The sequence below is a fragment of the Thamnophis elegans genome, chromosome 11, assembly GCF_009769535.1.
Source record: "Thamnophis elegans isolate rThaEle1 chromosome 11, rThaEle1.pri, whole genome shotgun sequence".
In the NCBI taxonomy this organism is placed as follows: domain Eukaryota; kingdom Metazoa; phylum Chordata; class Lepidosauria; order Squamata; family Colubridae; genus Thamnophis; species Thamnophis elegans.
Window position 1 is genome coordinate 29,274,663 of NC_045551.1, and position 22,683 is coordinate 29,297,345.

At 44.1% G+C, this 22,683-nt stretch overlaps 1 protein-coding gene across 1 annotated transcript; it reads left to right on the forward strand.

Moving 5' to 3' along the window:
- Positions 1 to 16,786: 16,786 nt before the first annotated feature.
- Positions 16,787 to 18,955, forward strand: LOC116515007 (endogenous retrovirus group 3 member 1 Env polyprotein-like). The gene has a single exon (XM_032226881.1). It carries the CDS (start codon positions 16,787 to 16,789, stop codon positions 18,953 to 18,955), a length of 2,169 nt encoding a protein of 722 aa, XP_032082772.1.
- The last annotated feature ends 3,728 nt before the right edge of the window (positions 18,956 to 22,683 follow it).

Genomic DNA, 22,683 nt, shown 5'->3' on the forward strand with positions numbered 1-22,683 from the left:
TTTCTACTGGATAATGTATGGGAATCCAGATTTGTTTACAGGAGGATTTTAAAATCACATGCTTCGAAAACTTGTGTTGCACTGATAAATTGAATTGTAACTGGATCACATTGAATTCAATGTAAATTGAGTTACATTAATGAAATTAATTGAAAATATAATGTAGTGGAATCTGCAGTTGATGTGAAAGGGTGGAGTTAAGAGACTGGCTTGCATAGAATCCCTCAGGGGATTGTTCTCTAGAGAGAGTACAGTTAGTGTGGTGATATTCCTGTATATAGGCATAGAGCAATAAAGAAACTTCTCTGAACAGTTCAGAGTGTGGTTCTGGTTCCTTGCACCTGACACTCAATTAGGCAATACTCACAAGAGCAAAATTTAACCCTTTCATTGCTATTTTATATATGTATGATTACAGGTGGTCTTTACTTTGCGACCATTCAGTTATCATTTAAAGTTACAGCAGTGCTGAAAAAAGTGACTTATGACTGATCTTTGCACTTGCAACCATTGCAGCATCCTTGCAGTATCACAATCACAATTTGGACACTTGACAACCAGCATGTATTTATGATGGTTGCAACACTCCAGGGTTCTTACGATGGCCATCTACAATCTTCCCAGCTGGCTTCCAAGGAGCAAAGTAAATGAGGAACAGCATGATTTGCTTAATGACTTCAGCAAAAAAGGTGATAAAATTGGTTGCAACCATATGCTTAATAATTGCACTGCTTAACAACAAGATGTCTGGTCCCTACTCTGGTCATACGTTGAAGACTGTATATAATTATTGCTATGACAGATTTTTCTAAGTGTGGGGGCTATGTTTGATTAGGAGTAAGCTTGCTTTAAGCTAATTGTTTGCAGTTGGAAACCAATTGTATATGGATTTAGTGTCATTAATAAACTTCTAGAAAACTAAATATAGTATTTTAAAATGTAGCGCTGGCCTCAGTTCAAAGGATATAATATGTAGTGAAGATATTTCAAAATGATTTATGTAATGAGCACAATGGTGTCATTATCAAACAGTATTAATGCTATATTTTCCATATTGGTTTGTTCTCATGCAAATTGTGTTTTTTGTATTTATTTGTTTTTCATAATAGCATCATTTTGCCTAATTTGTGTAATAATGTAAAATGATGCAAACTAATGATGTATCATTATGCAATGATGTTATCATGGGATTGATATAAATAGTTTCAATGACATACAGCAGGGATGTCAAACACACGTCATCAGTGTCACATGACATATCAGGACATTTTTCCCGTTGCTAAACTGGGCATGGGCGTGGCCCAGTGGTGGGTTTCAAAAATTTTTGGAACCTACTGTGGGTGTGGGAGTGGCTTGCCAGCCATGTGACCTGGTGGGAGTGGCTTGCCAGCCATGTGTTTTCTTTCTTTCTTTCTCTCTCTCCTTCTTTTTGTCTCCCTGTCCCTTTTTTTTCTTTCATCTCTCTCTTTTTCTTTCTTTCTTTCTTTCTTTCTTTCTTTCTTCCTTCCTTCCTTCCTTCCTTCCTTCCTTCCTTTCTTTGTCTGTGTGAGTCTGTGTGTGTGTGTGGCTCTTTGCCTCTCCCTCTCTCCCTCCGTGTCTCTCTATGTGATTCTCTCTCTGTGTCTGTCTGTCTATCTGTCTGTCTCTGTGTGTATCTCTCTCCTCCCTCCCTCTGTGTCTGTGTCTGTCTCTCATTCCCTCTATCTCTCTGTTCCTCTGTCTGTCTGTCTGTCTCTATCACACACACACATACACACAGACACAGAAACAGACACACACACACATACTGTGGTCACCTTGTTGAGTGTTCTAATCACATTTGAAACACTCAACAACTGGCCTGTATTCATGGTTTTTTGCAGCATTCTGCAGATATGGGAGCAAAATATATGATTAAAAGTACCTGGCAGCGGCATTCTTCCCTGGGGGCTCCACAGAACATCCCAAGATCAATGCCACCACATCTGCCCTCTTTGGGGACAGGTCCTCTTCAGAAGGACGAGGCCCCGCTGGTCCCCCTCACGTTCCTCATGTTCCAGCCATGGCCCCAGAGCCCATCCGTACCCCCGTGGAAAACATATGCGTGCACACACAGCCTGCACAATTACAGGCCTGGAGAGTGAAGCCTCTACACAAGCCCGGGCAAATGAGAACAAGTTCTGAAGGCTCCAGGAGTGTTACCCACGTGGCTTATTCAAACAGCAAAAGAAGGGACAGGAGAGGAGTTCGGCTGTTTGAAAAGCCCCGCGTGGAACTCCTCTCCTGTTCCTTCTTTTGCTGTTTTTACATGCCGAGCGGGTCGCGCTGCCTTGTCTTTCATAGCCAGCTCATTTCCAATTGGGGTGGGGATCCATGGAGAGGGATGAAAAAAATTGATTTCTTCCCCCCTCCCCCAATTGGAAACGAGGTGGCTGTGAAAGAAAAGGGAGCGCAACCCGCGTGGCTTGTTCAAACAGCAAAAGAAAGGGACAGGAGAGGAGTTCGGCTGTTTGAAAAGCCCCGCTTAGAACTCCTCTCCTGTTCCTTCTTTTGCTGTTTCTACATGCCGTGGGTCGCGCTGCCTTGTCGGCAAGGACGCTTTGCAACGACAGGGGCCAGGACCGGTACCGCCATTCCCGGAAGTTAATTACTTCCGGGTTCACTGACCAACTGGTCTGCAAGGACCGGCAAGGACCGGTAGGAACCCACCCCTGGCGTGGCCAGTGCATTATGCATTCGACCTGCAGGCCTGGTGTTTGACAACTCTGACATACAGGTAGTCCTCGACTTACAACAGTTCATTTAGTGATTGTTCAAAATTAAAATGGCACTGAAAAATGTGACTTATGATTGTTTTTCACATTTTACGACCCTTGCAGCAGCCCCATGGTCCTGTGATCAAAATTTGGATGCTTTGCAACTGACTCATAATTATTATAGTTGCAACATCCCGGGATCATGCAATCATCTTTTGTGATTCTGACAAGCAAAGTCAATGGGGAAGCCAGATTCACTTAACAATCATGTTACTAACTTAACTGCTGTGATTCACTTAACTGTGGCAAGAAAGGTCATAAATTGAGGGCAAAACTGATTTAACAAATGTCTTACTTAGTAACAGAAATGTTGCGTTCAATTGTGCTTATACGTAGAGGACTATCTGATACTTTCCTAGTTAACAAATTGTCCTAAGTATAGTTTTATGTTTCACTTTTTAAATTGGGCAAACTATTTGGATTTCTAAAAATCCAGATAATTATTAGAATTCTGGCGATTACTGCCTAAGCTAGAAGCGCAAGAGAAATGCTCAGTTCTGCAACACTATTTTCTAGGTCATATTGTTAAAAACACTTAAATGAAAGAAATACAAAATAAATACAAAATATCTAATCCTTGACTAGTGCTATTTTTGCATTACCCCCCCCCCTTCGTGGGGAAAATAATTACATAGGTCATTTCTATTTTTTTAGAATGACAGGTTAATGTCACCAGGGAAGTGAGTGAATGCTTTATTTAATATCACAATTGTTTGGGAATGATGCACTGGAAATGAGATCTTAGAAATTTCCTGAATACTTTGGGACCACATGTATGTAACTTTAACCCACTGAATCCATCATCATATTTTCTATGTATTCTTTCACTCACTATTTTAATTAATTTATTTTTGACACTTGAAGAAAGAGGCCTCGTAATTAATTTCTGATACCTTTACCCGTTAATTATGTTCTGCTGCTATCCAGGATTTTCAGAGCTTTTGAGGGCTTCATAATAACTTGTTTTGATTTATAAGCATGGATTTGCTTCTGATGGGAAGGAACATCTTAATACATATTATCAGTGCTATTTTCTTTCAAGATCAGATTCATTTATTGAATGAATATTAGATGGATGTCTTAATGATTATTTTTAATCAGAATATTAGTCTGAATTTCAGGAAGCTATTGAATGTTTACAATAAGCATTACTTATGCCATAGTTGTTGTATAGAATGTCCTACTACTAGATTCCAGAAAATATGACAGAGTTTTCTTACATTGCACTAAACTGCAAATTGGTTTAGATTTAATACAAATGTGAACTCCACTTATATACTTCATTTAACAGGCAATCATTAAATCAAAATATAGTTGTTGTGTATTAAGCCAGTCAGCATCTGGAATTTGCTTGTGAGAATCTGCTTCAGGTTGATTCTCACAAGCAAAGCCCACAGGAGCTGTGGCCTTGCTGTCCATTACTTGATAAGGAGAAGGGCCTTGCCTAGTAGATTGCTTGACCGATTTGAATTGGAGGTAATGCCTTATGGTGTTGTTGTTCTGCCTTTGGAATTTGTTTTTTAATAGGTGCTGGTGGAAACTGATCTACTGCATTGAATTCTCTATTGATTTCATTGGTTTCCTATTGCCTGGCTTAATTCCAATTAAAGACAAGACACACAAAAAATTAAACAATAGAACGGCCTATAGTACACTCAGCAACTGAAGTCACAAGTAACAAAAAACAGTACTCAGCAACAAGTAACAAAAGACAACAGGATAGTAATGCTGACATGAGAGGTATACATGTTATCTTCTTTGTGTCCATATTTACATCAACAGTACAATCACAGGCTCCACAATTTCAACCACATTAGAGATACTTTCATTTGCTGGTCCTCTAATTCAGTGGTCCCCAACCTTTTTATCGCCGCGGACCAGTCAGCCTGTGATAATTTTACCGTGGCCCGCTGAGCGCGCGCAGGGGTGGGGGGGCGTTGTTCGCGACGACACATTGATTGTTTATATATCAGATTGTAAATATATGCCAAATAGATTGCAATCGCTTTCTGGACTTCCTCTAAATTTGCAGGTAAATGCTGCAATAGATATATAGCTCCCATCAGATTGATGATCACCCAAAAATGTTATTCATTGAATTCACTGTGAATCCTTTCTTAGTAAGTGCATTCAAGCCAGCCTACTACTAGCTGGTAGCCTCTCTGTCCATTCACCAAATTATCTGGGACAGGGGTGTCAGAGTGACATCGAAAATGTCAAGGTAATAGCCATGACTATGAAATTAAAAGCCTATTTATTCTTTTATTTGCATCACATAAAAACCAAGATGGTTCCCATCTTGAATTTTTCTAAATACATCCTACATACAACCATGATGCAGGAGTTTTCATTCAGCAAGAAAAAGGAACCGGTGACTTGAGCCAAGTCAACATCTGGAAATCTTATCCCAGTCATATCCAACCTAGCTTATTTTTTGAGATCACCTCAAGGTGAGCTGGAGCGGGACGCGCTGCGCCACGAGTTGGAGAGCTTGGAGAGGCTGAGCGCGCAACTTGGAGAGCTGCGTCTCCGCCGCCTGGAGCCCGAGCTGGCCCGGCGGCAGCAGCAGCTGGAGGGGCTGTGGGCCGACTGCGCCGCTCTGGAGGCGCTGCTGGAGCAGCTCCTGGCCGAGCACGAAGGGCTGCAGGAAGCGCGCAAGCAGCGGCCGGCCGCGCTGCTGTCTGCCCCGCGCGTCCTCCGGGCCGGGCGCTCCGAGAAGCGGCAGCTGGCCTCCGACTACGCGCTGGTGCTGAGCTGGAGCTGCGCACAGAGCCTGGAGCAATACGAGGCCGAGTTGCGGGCGCTGCAGGAGCTGGAAGGGGGCCGCCTGGGCCAACAGGACCTGCGCAAGCTGCGTGCGCAGAACCAGGAGAGCCGCCGGCGCCTCGAGGAGCTGTGGCGCCGCTGCCGGGAGCTTTGCGCGCTGGGCGAGCGGCTGGAAGAGGAGCGGCTGGCGCAGCAGGAGAGCCACGGCGCCCAGCTGCAGTGATCATGGCCCCCGGCCGCTGCGCGGCCCGGTGCCAGGTACTCCGCGGCCCGGCACCGGTCCGCGGACCGGGGGTTGGGGACCACTGCTCTAATTTAATATTTGCCATCATCTGCCAGTGATTTCTTTATGGATTTATCTAAAGATAAAAAGGTAAAAGTTTGCTTCCCAAAATTAGTGGACACATATTTTTACACAATGATCTAAAACAAGCAAAAGTAATATTAGAGCATTCCAATCTTCCAACCAACCGTATAGCTCAAAGTAGCGATTTTGGAAAAAACCCAAATTTTAACGGCAAAATCCAGCAAGGCATTGCCAATTCTCAAAAGGTATTAGGCTAGCTCAAAAGCTCTCAATAACCATGCTTTAATAAACAAGGTACTTATAATCTGTCACACTTGTAACCTACATCTGCATAATCAAATTGCCTTTCCCCACATTATCTCAATTTAGATCCTACATAGTTTAGTCACTCTATGCCTCTGATGAAGTGAGCTGTAGCACAAGAAAGTTTACTTCTTTTAAACTTTTAATATTCCTTTGAATAAAATATGTTAAAGTCTGAAAAGGTACTTTCTAAGATGACCAGGACCCTTTTGGCCAACTTAGAAAACTGAGAACAGGCTATTTGGCAGAAGATGATATCCCAGATGCAGAAGTATCAAAGGAGGGAGTTATATCTGCAAGATACTCTGTGGACATAAGAACTGCTATTTATTTATTTGTGTTATTGGAAGTGGAAGCATGGCTATATACACCATGTTGCAGGGATGAGTCACACTGAAGAAAACTATTAACACATTAAGCCATTTCTCATTTACTTAAACAAATAGAATAAAAATAGAATGGTCTTATTGTGGCCTAATTAGTGTTCAAACATCTGTAGCTCTATCTGCTATGATCAAGAACCCAGCAACCTAATTCCTTTGCAGTCCCTCTATGCATGTTAATAATAGAATCTCTCTCAGAAATATTGTATATTTGTATAACATGATGAGGGATTTCACAATTCTCAAAATATCAGTCAGGCACAATGTAACAAGGAAAGAAAAGTTGAGTTCAAAGCACCAAGAGCTTATTCTTTCCACATACAGAAGAATCTGAGCAACAAATAGTCCAAGTTAAATTGGTGCTACATAAGGGTGAACAGAATTTATGGGCAGCTGGACTTGGTCTCTTGTAGCTGTGCAATGATTTTAAACTGATGATGCATTTAACCCTGCTCTCCAGCTGAGCCTCCTGATAGTACAGACACTGTGGCTTGACATCCACAAAAGCTCTGCTATTGCTGATTGGCCTTTCCAATACTAGTAAATTTGTATGAAATATTTGAAAAAGAGAAAAATATGTCTTTTTCTGATACTGCCAGTGCTTACTTTTGATTATTCTCTATTAACTAATACTGTATTTATCTCTTTTTATTGCCACTATGGAATGGGCTAATAGTTTAAATAACTTCTTTTAGTAAATACCAGTATATCTACTTGCTTCCCTATTAGCAATTTAATGATTCAGTAACCTGATATATCAATTGATAAATAATCTGTTTTGAGTTTTGTTAGCTGGATTAACACATTGCATTAAGCCAAAATGTGGCTTTTAATTTTGGATTAGCACAGCACAATAAGGAAATCAATCAATCAATCAACCAATCAATCAATCCATTCATGGGGAACTACCCAAGCCATGGATATGAAATTTATATTGATAAGAGACAAGTTATGGGAAAAGTACAGATTGTAAAATTGGCTCTTTAGGCATCACAATAAAAAGGAAAAGTAGCTTTGCCTCAAGATTCCAGTGAATGAATGAATGAATGAATGATGAATGAATGAATGAATGAATGAATGAATGAATGAATGAATGAAATTCATTTGACTTTTACCTGGTATTTTTCCTCTGGTAAGTCAATTTTCAAGACTGTTATAAAAATCCTTCTTCCTAGTCCTACAAATAAAAAGTCGCACTGATACCTGAATTTTGTGACAACTGTATATCAATTAGATGAGGTATAACTGTATGTTAATTAGATGAGGCTCCAATAAAGCATTGGAGAAAGAATTTGTTACATATGTACCTCAATAAGGTGAGAATTATTGCCTTAGACAACTTATTCTTGTCTTAATCTGTACTATAGTGATATAATCCTAAAATACAATTTAAAAAAAAAATCTTGTTTGACAAGGTTTGGGGAGAGATTAATAGAAACAAAATAAATTCATTTACCTAAGTTTACCAATCCCTATTCTTATTATTAGTGAGTCTTGAATAAGTGGTTTACAAACAGCAATGGTATGCAGGAAGAGTTTTATACAGCAATTAGGCTGAAATTTTAATTCCACTCACTTAGAAGATATACTGAAATCAGGGGTGTATCACTCAGTGTTAAAAACACTGCTCGTCAGCTGGAAAGCTGACAGCCCAAGTTCAAGACCCGAGTGCTACACAACGGGGTGTGTAGCCCTGTTGCTTGCCCCAGCTCCTTCCCACCTAGCAGTTTGAAAGCATGCAAATGTAAATAGAAAAATAACCACTTTGGTAGGAAAGTAACAGTGTTTCATGTGCTCGTGTGCTTAAGTGTAGAGTTATGCTGGCCATATGACTAAAGACATGCTGGCTCCTTCGGGTAAGAAATGAAGATGAGCACCATCTCTTAGAGTTGGCCACCTTTACCTTTATATTGCTATCAGTCAGTAAGAATGTTTTAGATATTGGCTGTGAAAAGATGCAATTGCCATTATTAGGAAATATTATTAATATACAGTATAATATATTAATGATTAATGCTTATGCAATACATTATAGAACATTACTTAATTTTAAAGTATTTTAGAATTAGAAATGCAAAGAGGCAGAATAAGACATTGTAGAAGTCATATACAGTATTTCCATAGTTATGTTATGAAACAGATTTCTATGGTATTATTTGATATTTCTGAATTATACTTTAAAAGACAAATCCCTGTAACAAAAAATCTGTATTTGAAAGAAATTTGTTCCTTTCCTTTCTTCAGTTCCTCCTCTGATCTTACTGCATGGAAAATGTCCCTTCTATTTCCTGTCGCAATTTTCCCTAATAAGCCATATTGCTTATTCTTCCAGGTTTTTTTTCCAAATCAAAATATAATTAATTATAATCAAATACATAAAATTGTACTTAAAAAAAAGAAATAAAGTTCAGGCTAGAGTAGTCCATATAATGAGTAAAACATATATGCTACTAACGTAATTTGTCTGTACAACTTCTCCAATCAATTTCTAGTATTTGACACAATTAATGATACAGTCTTTAAGAATTCCAAGGAATTATAGTGAAGAAATAGCATGTTCTGATTAATCATTTTGACCTGCATTTCTTCAGTGCAATAAACATATTGAAAGGTTCAACCAAATACTGAGTACTGCAAAAGGAAGAACTAATAGAAATTCTGATGGGGAATAAATTAATGTATTTCATTCTTGGTTCATGGCTATTTAACTGGATGTAACTATAATCAATATACTTTGCCTACAACATAATACTGTGTTTCATACCTCATTTATTTCTGTGTAATTAAAAATATATGTTCCTATCATTTTTCTTAGTGACCAAGTTCCAGTGACGTGTGGTGAGGTTTATGGCTAGTGAGGCACTGACACAGAATTTCAATTTTTTTTAGACTTGTGGACTTCAACTCACAGAATTCCACAGCCAGGCATGCTCAGTTCCGATTTAAAGTGATAGCATTTGTTTTTCTCCTTTGCGAAATAAGTTTTCCTTTATTCTTTTTCTTCTCCATCCCCCTCCTTCCTCCCTCTCTCCCTCCCTCCCCCCTCTCAAACAGACATACGCACACAGAGAAGTTGGATCCCTCTCTCACTCACTCACTCTCAAACAAACACAAACACAGAAGTTGGATTGGATATATTTTCCTATGGCTTGAAAGCAGCTCCTCTGCCATAGCCCCCCTCCATTCCCCTGCTGCCTTCCTATCCAAGCCTTTGATTGCAGGTGGAGCCACGTTGCCTTTTCAAACTTGTAATCAGTGAAGATGGGCTTCACTGGATACTTTTATCCAGCTGTGTGTGTGTGTGTGTGTGTGTGTGTGTGTGTGTGTGTGTGTGTGTGTTTGAAAAGGCAACATGGGTCTGCATGCAATCAAACTTTTTGAATTCCTCCCCCATCCCCACACACGTACCTTTTCCAGGTGTTTCAGAGAGGATTTCAACTCCGGTCTTGCCTGCCATCATGAAAAGAAAAAAAAATGTAAAAGGAAAAAGGCATGAGCTCTGAAGTCAGATGAGCTAGTTGCTCCCAGAGCCTCCAAAAAGCCTCTAAAAAACGCCCTCTACAGGAGGCAGGAGGATGATGTGCCTCATCTACATAAGGAATTTTTCTTCTTTTAACCCTTGCTTAGCTCTGTTCGAGTGATCATAAAGTCAGACTAAATGAGGCACCTCGATCTCCTGCCGCCTCCTGTAGAGGGCACTTTTTAGAGGCTTTTTTACACAGTTAAGCACTAAGCAGAGTCATCCACTGTGACGCTGGCAGCAACTACCTCAGCCTTTTTCCTTTTACATTTTTTTCTTTTCATGATGACAGTGGTGAGGCTCTGCCTCCTCTGCCTGCACGTCCCTGCCAAGTTGACATATCACGCTAAACCATACGTAATGTACTGATTAAGCTGCTACCATGTTTTTCCTAAAACACAATCCACTCCCAAAAAAGGCCCAGCACTGTTTTGTGCGCATGCATTGAAATTAAGCTCTACCACCAAGATTTGGCCCTATTTAAGCACATGCATGGCCAGTTCACAAAAGAAGAGGCCGGCTTGGTCTTTTCAGCCACAAAAGAAGCAGCCCGGTGCCCAGGCGAGGCAGCCCGGTGCCCAGGCGAGGCATGTTGGGGGAAAATTAGGACATCCCTCGAAAAGACGGCCTAGCCATTTTTTTGGGAGGGGTCAAAAGAAAATAAGACCCTGTGATATTTTTTGAAGAAACACAGTAAATGTATAACCAGGATAAGCAATCCACTGACACAAGGGATTCAGTTACACTCTTTACCAAATCTATCCTACAGGATTTCTGTGGCTCTAGCCATCAGAAAGCTTCTTTTCTTGCCCAATGCCAGTTTTTCCTATTCACCATATAAAACAATTTTGGGAACTGTGCAGGATTGCTTTAACATATAACAAAAACGTTCTTGATTTTGTTTCTGCCAAATGATGGCTAAAAAGAACTCTGAAAAGACTGCTAGGATGTGCAGTGTTTGTCCTAGGGACAAAGCAGTAGATATTGTGTCTTTTTTCAATTTCTGACTTCTAGTAATTGCTGCATTTTTAGGTGGCTAAGGAAATTGTTGGGCAGATCAGATCTGCCAAAAAAATGCTCATATATTGATATTTTCAGCTAATTCTTTAGGGTTTTATATGAGCATAGAATTATTGCTAAGTAATCTGTCAGATTATAACGTAGGCCCTCTGATAAATAAAATATGGCATCCCTATTTACAATGCATACAATTGACAAGGTTCTTTTAATTTTTTTGGGGGGGGGGTATTCCCATGGATACCGGAAAGCTGCTGTTAGTTTATATAGCTGTTGCGATATACGTGCAGGTATGCATTCAGCCATACTGTAACACGTATAGAACAGAAGCAATAATTAACCATATGATTAAATCAGTAAACTAAAAGCAATAATTGGCCTTATGATTAGATCAGTAAGACAAACTGTCCAACTCCAAGCGTTGATTAAATCGGTACCCTTAACACTAAGCAGATCAGCAACCACAGACTTGTAACTAAGCGTTGATTAAATCAGGGGTTACAACTGTTTAACTCTCAAACATTAATTAAGCATTGGATGTTTGCATGATGATAAAAGGTTTATTGACTATGAGTGTTCTTCGAGTCTACATGAGAGTAAATGAGTTACCATATACTGTAAACTTGCACAATCATGATTGGTCCGCATTGGCTATGTGAATCCATCCCCCCTTGTGTATGCTCAATAAAAGAAGCCCCCAGACTTCGTTCTGGGTCGGTTTCGTCCCGAAGGAAATTCGTGTCTGAGTCTTCTTTCCTCATTGGCTTCATGAACCACCCACGGAGAAATCGCATCTGGTGACCCCGACGTGATCCGTGCTGCCCGTCTCATCTCACCCCCGGCCGGGAAAAGCCTCGCACCCAGGGCCGGCCGTCTGCGAACGGAGCACCCTCTCAATTCGTGAGTATGGGATCGGGTTTCCCGAAAGAACAGGAAGCGCACCTTCATGAGCTTCGGGATATCTGCAAATCTTCTAGGGTAATTACTCAGGCGAAGGAAAAGTCGCTTCCCATTCCCCCTAAAAAGCATTTAATTGAATTATTGACTTATGTCAAAGAACATTGCCCAATATACCCGGAAAAGGGGTCTTTAAAACCCTCCTTATGGATAAAATTAGTCACCTACTTCCATGAGGAACCCTGAGCCCCTCCGGGCATTTTAACAACCTGGCGTTTGCTGGTCAAATGCCTCCAAATCCACGAGGAAGGTCTGGTCAAAAGCGCAGAGGCTGCAAAGCCTTTGCCGCTCCCCTTACCGCCCGCAGCCCCACCGCCATACGAGGGCCCTGAAATTCATTTTGTGCCAACCGCCCCAGAAAATCCCTCTCCTTTTCCGCCATTGCTAGGTTGCTCTGTGCCTTGGCGGAGCGCTTTTGCCGCTGCTTTAAAAACGGCACAAGAAGAGGGGGAAATGGAGCTGGCTCAGCACTGCTTCCCTGTTGAATACACACCCAATCAGGCTAATCCACAGGGGCCTCAGGTCCCGGTTTACAAATCCATTTCCTTTAAAACTGTCAAGACGCTTAAAAACGCCGTTTCTCTTTATGGCGTGCAATCCCCTTACACCAGGGGATTAATTAGGAGCCTGTTAACGGGCTCTCCCATGGTGCTAGCAGACTGGCAATTGCTATTTGGCATGATACTCCCTCTCAATACGCTATATGGAATTCTGAATATTATAGGGAGGTTAACAAAATTGTAGCAAGAGACGCTCTCCCACAACATGTGACCGCTGGGCATCTCAGGGCGGGCGGTGGCTTTGATACCGGTCCCTTACAAGCCACCGCCCCTCGTGAAGCTCTGGACTTAGTGGGGCAGGCTGCAGCGGCCGCCTTCGAGAAGGTGGACGATGCAGGCAGCCCCACGGAGTCTTTCTCAAAAATAATGCAGGGTTCAAATGAGCCGTACCCAGAGTTCATTGACAGATTGCAAAAAGCATTGATCCGACAGATTGATAACGTAGAGGCCCGAGCTGAGTTGATGTTGAAGTTGGCCATGGAAAATGCTAATTGTGACTGTCAAAGAGTCCTCCGACCCATTGCTGCCAACCCTGCTTCCGCCCTGGCCGATTTTATCAAAGCGTGCCGGGTGGTTGGAACCCAGGCATTCCAGATGGAGACTCTTGCAGTAGCATTGCGAACAACAGGCAGGAATGGTAACTGCTTTAATTGTGGGAAGCCCGGTCACTTCCGTAGTCAGTGTCAAGCGCCACGTCAACAACAAAACCCCGCGGCCAGGGGAACGGGCGCTCGCCTTGACGAAGGAACTAAACCTAGAACGATCTGCCCCCGATGCAGAAAGGGATTCCATTGGGCGAATCAGTGCAGATCCAACCCAATATCAAACGCAGACCAGGGAAACTAGGCGTGGGGCCCCCAGCTAGCCCCACTACAAAGGCTGAACCCACTCCACAGCGAATCCCCCTAAGAGCCTCGGAAATGATCTCTGTCAGTCTGCCGGGTCATAATTATTTTCTTCCGCTACGCTCTGATTCTCCGCTGCCTTTGCTACCGCTTTTGGTTTTCCCCGATAGGGATTTTGTTACCCAGGGCATTCTGGCTTCCCCTTTTCTAACCGATCCAAAGGATCTTACCTCCATTGGGTTAATCTTTAATATTAACACTCCTTTGACTATCTCAGCGGGCCAATTGGTTGCTCACGCTATCCCTATCACCCCGGCTATGCAGTGCCCTAACCCGGAGTTTTTTGCTATTGAGCAGACCGTAAAAGCAGCTAAGCCATATGCTACCTTCTTGCTTAATGGGAGACCTTTTACAGGACTGCTTGACACAGGAGCAGATGTTACCGTCATCCGCTCGGATGATTGGCCTGCGGATTGGGATACCGAGCCTTCCCCCCCTGTTAGAGGGGTAGGGGGATCCCAGCCCGCCCGCACCAGTCGCCATTGGCTCACCGTGTCCTCTGCTAATACCTCCTCTGTAGTCTATCTTAAACCTGTTGTTCTGCCTCTCCGTGTCAACTTGTGGGGACGAGACCTGATGTCTCGGTTGACTAACACCCTCACTATTGAATGACTTTGCCTTCTCCTCTACGCCTTACCCTCGTCTCTCCAACAGCAGTCTGGGTAGATCAATGGCCAATGCCCATAGAAAAATCACAAGCCTTAAAAATCCTCGTTCAAGAACAATTGCAGGCAGGGCATTTAGAGCCTTCTATTAGTCCGTATAACACTCCGGTATTTGTGCTACAGAAAAAATCTGGCAAATGGCGTTTGTTACAAGACCTGCGGGCTATCAATAAGATCATACAGCCCATGGGCCCCCTGCAGTGTGGGCTGCCCAACCCTAATCTAATACCCCAAAATTATGATCTCATGGTCATTGATCTCAAGGACTGTTTTTTCTCTATCCCTCTACATCCTAACGATAGACAACTCTTTGCATTTACTCTTCTGGAGCCAAATAATTCCATGCCTAATACTCGTTTCCAGTGGACTGTCCTCCCTCAGGGAATGCTTAACAGCCCCACTATGTGCCAGCATTACGTGCATCAAATCCTGTTGCCCTTTCGGAAATTGCACCCCCAATTGTTAGTGTACCACTATATGGATGACATCTTGGTAGCAGCCCCCGGCCCAAAGGGCTCAGTCAAGGCCGTATTCCCAGAGCTCACCAGCATTCTCGAGCGGGGGGGATTGACAGTCGCCCCTGAAAAAATTCAAACCGCTTCACCGTTCTCATACTTGGGTCATCGCTTGTCACTGGCCAGGTCGGTTCCCACATTACCCAGGATTATTCTCCCCAGGGTTACCACCCTGGTGCAATTACAACAATATCTGGGAACAATCAATTGGGCACGCCCCTATATGGGGCTCACCACAAGCCAGTTGACCCCTTTATTTGCTGTGCTCAGTGGGGGAAAACACCCCGCTGACAAAATTGAGCTGGGAAAAGACCAACTTGCATCCTTACAGTTAGTGCAGGAAGCGTTTAGTAAAAATTGGGTGGACCACTGCATGGATAACACACCGCTCGAATTGGTTGTTTTAAATACCCCATTGCTGCCCACGGGAGCGCTCATCCAAAAAATTGATACTAAGGTGCTAATAATGGAATGGCTACATCTAGCTCATACTCCAAGAAACACTATAGTGCCCAAAATTGATCAGATTGCTCAATTGATAATAAAGGGCCGTCTCCGCTCTAAATTGATGATTGGAAAAGAGCCAACTGTAATATACGTTCCTCTCCCACTCCACGCATGGGAGCAATATCTGACCACCTCAGAGTCTTTGCAATGGGCAACCAATGAGTGGTGTGGGGCGGTCTCCTGCCACCCCCCAAGTGATTTTCGCTTAAAACTCTTAGTTCAGCTTCCGATTTCTATCTCGCGACCTTGCTCATCCGCCCCGTTGCCTTCTGCCCCCACTGTCTTTGCGGATGGGGGAAAAACTCACGGAGCTTGCGCCTGGCTGCTAAATGGTTCTTGGGTTACCAGAACAACTGGTCCCCAAACCAGTGCACAACGCTCGGAACTCTCAGCCGCTATTCTTGCCTTTCAAAACTTCTCCTCTATGCCTTTCAACCTCATACTGGATAGCCTCTACGTTACTCAGATCGTAAAAACTATCCATGAAGCCTATATTTCCCCCTCCACTGACCCTGCTCTGTTGAGTCTTTTCTTAGCGCTGCAACAGCTTATAGCCGCTCGCCACCACTCCTTTTTCGTGGCACATATTCGCAGCCATCAGCCATTCCCTGGGCCCCTTACATTGGGCAACGAACGGGCTGATGCTGCAGCCTCCGCTCTTTCTCTATCTACCTTTTCTCAATCCACTCCATGGGAGAGCCATGCATATTTTCACCAAAATAAAAAGGCACTAATGAAACAATTCAGACTCTCCGCAGCTGAAGCTGCCACAATTCTCCAACAATGCCCCACATGCAGCCAACAAGGTCATAGCCTCCCCCTGGGAGTAAATCCCAGAGGAACGGAGGCATGCAAGTTATGGCAAATGGATGTCACCCGATTTGAACCATTCAAACCCTGGTTTTACTTGCATGTCACCGTTGACACCTATTCAGGCTTTATCATGGCTTCCCCTCAGAGAGGAGAGACTGTTAAACATGTCATTAATCACTGCCTTCGTACCTTCTCGGTACTTGGTTGCCCTGAGGAATTAAAAACCGATAATGGACCGGCTTACACAAGCTCAGCTTTTGCTGCTTTCCTTAAGAAATGGGGCACAATCCACAAATTCGGCATACCCTATAATAGTCAAGGACAGGCAGTGATTGAACGGGCTAATCAGACCTTAAAAAACGCCCTGAACCGTCATCTCGCCGGCGAAGGCTCTTTAAATCCTCCAAATTTACCGGCCATCCAAAATTTTCTCAATTTATGCCTTCACACCATTAATTTCCTAAACGTGACGGGAGTCCCTCCCACGACGGCGGCGGAGCGACATTTCACCATGCCAACGACGGATCCAATGAGACCTCTTGTTTACTTCCGTCAGCCCCCTGAACCCGACTGGAAAGGACCCGCGAAGCTCCTTGCTTGGGGGAGAGGCTACGCAGCAGTGCAACATGATGACACCACCATATGGGTTCCAGGTTGAGGGATCCGCCCGTACCACCCTCCTGCTGCCAGATTCATCTCTGCCGTGCCAACTGCCACCCAGCCGGATTCGCTGCTGCGAGAAACCAACAGCCTCACCCCCTAAACCTGGCATCATGCTGCGATGTGCCCGGATTCTTCCCCTGGTGATCCTCGCGTTTGCTGTCTTCCTCCTCCTGCTCCTGTTAAGTCACTGTAACACCGACATCCCCGCTCCACACCGTGTATCCCACAGAGACGCCCCCCCTACAAGCAGCTTCAACTGTAGCCAATGTATCATTAAAGTATCCAAAGGATCGGCAACTACCAGCACGCTGATCTACTCTAATATCCCCCCCGAGGGATGTACTCAAGATCTTCCCAAATGCATTTTTAACAGGACTGAATTCAGTGTCTGCAAACAGGGCAATGCCGTGACTTGCCACAGCCCAGCAATGCTTACCAAATACAACATTACCATATGGGCCGGTCTCGGCATTGTTGCTGGGAGCGCAGGGCCAGCCTACCTTGCATACCTTAACCACACCATCCGCTCAAAAGCTGAACAATGGACTATTGGCATTGATGTCTGCCTGGCCATGGACAAAATAGCCTTTCGCTCTTGTGGCTCCCACGCCTGGCGAGAAACCTACAAACACGACCACAAATATCTTTGCACCCGTAACATGCCAAACCCCCCTGAATACTTTCTTCACCCCTGCGCATCATGGGGAGACCCAAAGAAAACCGTCTGGCACGGGATTTGTGACCACACTGGTGGCGGCTACCGAGGATGCTACAACCCCCTGAATGCGGCTAAACGGACTATTGAATCCTTCCGTCGGATGCCTGACAGCAACAGGGTCTCTTTCACCCTCTCAAAAGACCATCCTAAAATTGAAGCCTACGAACTGGGGATTGATGGAACGGGCAGTGATCCACTTACCTATATTACCATCACAATTGCTAGTCTTAAAGAATCCAGAAGCATACAGTGGTCTGTTTATGACACCATTGAGAAACTTGAAACCAACGCGAAATCAATTGTTTCTGAGAAAGCTCGCAACTTGTTCCTAGAGTTTGCCACTGAAATCGCTCAAACCCTGGGGGTGACAAATTGTTTTGTATGTGGAGGCACAAACATGGGCGAGCAATGGCCCTGGGAAGCTCTAGAAGCTGACCCAGGATTACTGAATAATCTCTCCTGGGGTGGGAATCTCACACTACGACCCCACGCTTCCGATACCGCCTGGACATTGACTACCAATATAGTAGGTACCCACTGTTATTTCCGCAATGGCTCCTTTGCAGTAGGCACTCTCCTCTGCAAAGGCCAGTGGGCCAACTCCTCATGGACCTCGGCTGCCAACATCTCCCAGCCTGAGCAGTTGAACACCACGACTTTTTCCTATTTTTCCTCTTCAACACGGAACTGGACTGCCCCGGTGGGAATGTATTGGGTATGTGGAAATCTTGCTTATGAGTACCTCCCTCACAATTGGGGAGGGTCCTGTATCTTAGCATGGATAAAACCCTCCTTTTTCTTACTACCCCTCACTGCTAGACAAAACTTAGGAATTCCTGTGTATGATAATTGGAGAAGAAAAAGAGCCCTAGACCGGGGGGAGGGTTTTGGGGGGATGCAGGTTGGCAATTGGAAAGATAATGAATGGCCCCCTGAACGTATTATTGCTTATTATGACCCCGCAACATGGGCAGAAGATGGGTCGTGGGGCTACCGAACACCAATTTATATGCTCAATAGGATTATACGGTTACAAGCTGTTTTAGAATTAGCCGGGAATCGCATTGATAGGGCACTCACCGCCATAGCCACAGCACAAGATAAGTTACGTACAGCAGTTTATCAAAACCGCTTAGCTTTAGACTATTTACTAGCTAAGGAAGGGGGAGTATGTGGGAAGTTTAATCTGACAAATTGCTGTCTTCAAATTGACGAAACTGGCAAGGTAGTGGCCGATCTCACCGCGGACTTACGGAAATTGGTTCACGTACCCGTGCAAAAATGGACAGGATTAATGGATGATGCAGGCTTCCTGGGAGGAATTTTTCGCAATTGGAAACAAGCCGCCTTCATGGCAGGCATGGCGCTCCTAGGGTTTCTCCTTTTGCCCTGCTTAATCCCAGTGATCCGAATCATCATTCAATCCACAGTAGAAAGTATGACACAGGGCAAAAACATTAACACAGCAATCTTTGATTCGCAACACAAAGCCCTGCTAACAGCATTCCCTGATGAAGACCCAGAGAAAAACGATACTCCCTTCCGACCCCTCAAAATTTAAAACAAAAGGAGGAGATGGTGCGATATACGTGCAGGTATGCATTCAGCCATACTGTAACACGTATAGAACAGAAGCAATAATTAACCATATGATTAAATCAGTAAACTAAAAGCAATAATTGGCCTTATGATTAGATCAGTAAGACAAACTGTCCAACTCCAAGCGTTGATTAAATCGGTACCCTTAACACTAAGCAGATCAGCAACCACAGACTTGTAACTAAGCGTTGATTAAATCAGGGGTTACAACTGTTTAACTCTCAAACATTAATTAAGCATTGGATGTTTGCATGATGATAAAAGGTTTATTGACTATGAGTGTTCTTCGAGTCTACATGAGAGTAAATGAGTTACCATATACTGTAAACTTGCACAATCATGATTGGTCCGCATTGGCTATGTGAATCCACCCCCCCCTTGTGTATGCTCAATAAAAGAAGCCCCCAGACTTCGTTCTGGGTCGGTTTCGTCCCGAAGGAAATTCATGTCCGAGTCTTCTTTCCTCATTGGCTTCATGAACCACCCACGGAGAAATCACAATAGCACTGATCTATAAGAACCAATGATGTGATTCAAAATAACTTGAGGTGTCATATTCCAGGATTTTTCTAAATGGCATTTTGTTAATCAGTCATCCATATGTTAATAATAGAATAGGATGCATGAAGTTATACTTTCTTTTAAGTTTATTTTAATGATGTCACAATGTAAAATTATCCTCTAGTTCAGTGTTTTTCAACCTTTTTTGTGCAAAGGCACACTTTTTTCATGAAAAAAATCACGAGGCACACCACCATTAGAAAATGTTAAAAAAATTTAACTCTGTGCCTATATTGACTATATATAAAGTAATTCTCTTGAATCCTCCGTGATAGTTGCTATGGGCGCATGCATGGGACGTCAGTGACGTCCCTGCGTGCGCTACCTCCCGGCGGTCCCCGCGTTTTTAAAGTAAACGTGGGGCCGCAGGGACTTAATAGAGGCATCCCTGTGTCCCGAAAGCAACTTTCGGGACACAGACAATGTTCCCTCTAATTTTTTTTCAGTGTGAGCAGAAAAGTATAGTGTTTGAGCGGCATATTTTCATGCCTGAGCACCTGAATTTTTTTCACAGATGTCACCTAAGACAACAACGAAATCAGTATTATTTGAAACTCAAAGTTATGTTTATTCAAGGTACCCGCTTAATTAAAAGTGTTATATAATATCAGTATCACTTAACAACGGTCCTGCTTAGCAACCAAAATGTTGGCTCAGAAACTCTGGCATTGAAGCATGCAAGTCTTAAAGCTATCAAGTTACAAGACCTTTTCACCCTAACCGTTTAGAAAAAAAAATCCCAAGGGTCTTCAAACCTGACAGCTTTAAGCCTTGTGGACTTCAACTCCCAGAATTCCTCCTCCAGTCATGTTGGCTCAGGAACTCTGGCATTGAAGCATGCAAGTCTTAAAGCTGTCAAGTTACAAGACCTTTGCACACCCTTTAGGAAAAAAAACCCCAGGGGTCTTCAAACCTGACAGCTTTAAGCCTTGTGGACTTCAACTCCCAGAATTCCTCCTCCAGTCATGTTGCAGCAACGTCATCTGCGTGGATCTGCTCTATCTTCGTTTTTTTTCACAGGGGGCAGGGCTGCCGCTGAAGATGCCAACGAGCCCCCGCCGCCACTAGAATAGGTGCTGCCACCTCCTCCTCCTCCTCCTTCAACAGCACCAACATATTTGCTGCCCAGCGCTGCAGCCGAGGTGAAGCCTCCAAAGCTCCCGCAGGCGCCCCTGCCCATGGCAGCGGCGGCGGTGCCTCCCCCTCCGCTCGGAGCACCTCAGCTGGGCTCTGGGTTACCCCTGCCGCCGCCTCCACCTCCGCGGTTTTTCAGAAGCCATGAGGCCTTTTTCCCTGCTCCCCCCCTCCGCCTTCCTACTAGCTCCCGCAGCCAAATGGCTCCTCAAAAGCACGGCGGAGGAGGAAGGGGGAGGGATAACACGGGGGCCAGCTCAGGTGCTCTGCGTGGAGCCTCCACACACAACCAGTGTGCTCCACAAACGTTCCTGCTCACTACCTCAAAAGGGCCCTCGCTGTTTCTCCAGGCAGCCCTCGCCCCTCCGTCCAGCCGAAGGTTGCTCCTGGCCAGGCAGGCTCCCCGCAGCTGCTCAGAGGCTTGCTCTCCTCCTCGTAGCACCGTGAAATCCTTGGGTGGCTCCCAGCTCCTCTGCAATACAGCCAGTCCTTGACTTAGCCTCCACGCAGAGCACCTGAGCTGGCCCCCGTGTTATCCCTCCCCCTTCCTCCTCCGCCGTGCTTTTGAGGAGCCATTTGGCCACGGGAGCTAGTAGGAAGGCGGCGGAGGGGGGGAGCAGGGAAAAAGGCCTCATGGCTTCTGAAAAACCGCGGAGGTGGAGGCGGCGGCAGGGGTAACCCAGAGCCCAGCTGAGGTGCTCCGAGCGGAGGGGGAGGCACAGCCGCCGCTGCCATGGGCGGGGGCGCCTGCGGGAGCTTTGGAGGCTTCACCTCGGCTGCAGCGTTGGCGGCAAATCCGGCAGTGCTGTTGGAGGAGCCGCGCACCTTAGAGGGAACAGTGGACACAGAGACGTCCCGAGGCAAAAACACCCAGCGGGTGTTTTTCCCACGGCACACCTTACACTATGTCACGGCACACTAGTGTGCCGCGGCACAGTGGTTGAAAAACACTGCTCTAGTTCTGTTGGTGCAATGTTGGTGACTAACCATGGATTTTTCAGGAGGTAGCACATATTTTATACATTTCCTGACCCAAATGATCACATTCATTAAAAAATTAATGGTTTATAAAAATAGATTATAACAAATACATTAAAATGTGCATTGATCTAATGTCATGATCCAAATTATCACACTGGCAATGGTTATTGGGAATTAGAGCACAACACTGGCATATTGATATTTGTTTTATGGATTCTGTTGAGTATCATAGGTGTGTCTGATTGATTTAATAGTGGAAATAAGATTAGGAAAAGACAGAGATCCTGTCTTTAGGTACAGGTGGTCCTCTACTTGTAACAGTTTGTTAAGTGACTGTTCAAAATTTATGAAAAAAAAATGACTTGTTGTTTTTCACACAACCATTGTATCAGCCCCATGGTCGCATTATCAAAATTCAGACACTTGGCACCTGGCCTGGATTTATGATGGTGGGCAGTGTCCTGTGATCATGTGACTGCCTTTTGTGACCTTCTGACAAGCAAAGTCAATGGGAAAGCCAGATTCACTTAAAAACGGTGTTACTAACAAGTGTAGTGATCCCTTTAATAACTGTGGAAAGAAATGTCGTAAAATGGGCAAAATCCACTTAACAACCGTCCTACTTAGCAACAGAAATTTTGGCCTCCAACTGTGGTCATAAATCGAAGACTACCTGCATTGCCTCCTAAGGGCAAGAATAGCAATATAACAGTCCCCTAATATTTTCCATTCTGAAGAGTGGTAAATGGTGTATATGGGTTATGAAGGAACCTGAGAAACAAATTAACACAAATTTTGACACATTCGAGGCAGACAACACTATTAAAGCTTAAAAATAACTATTATGTCAGAAGGCTCATTTCACTTCCCCACTATCTGCAACCTTCCACTAAACTCAGCCAATATTTGCATTTCTATTTTATAATGCATCGAATTGCCTACCTACCTTTGTAGTTTTAAAATGTTAAAGTTGTCTCCTTACTCCCCTTTAAACTCAGTGGAACTTACATTTTG

Bases quoted from the DNA above. Each gene is read 5' to 3' on its own strand.
- LOC116515007 (XM_032226881.1), top strand. From the start codon at position 16,787: ATGCTGCGATGTGCCCGGATTCTTCCCCTGGTGATCCTCGCGTTTGCT.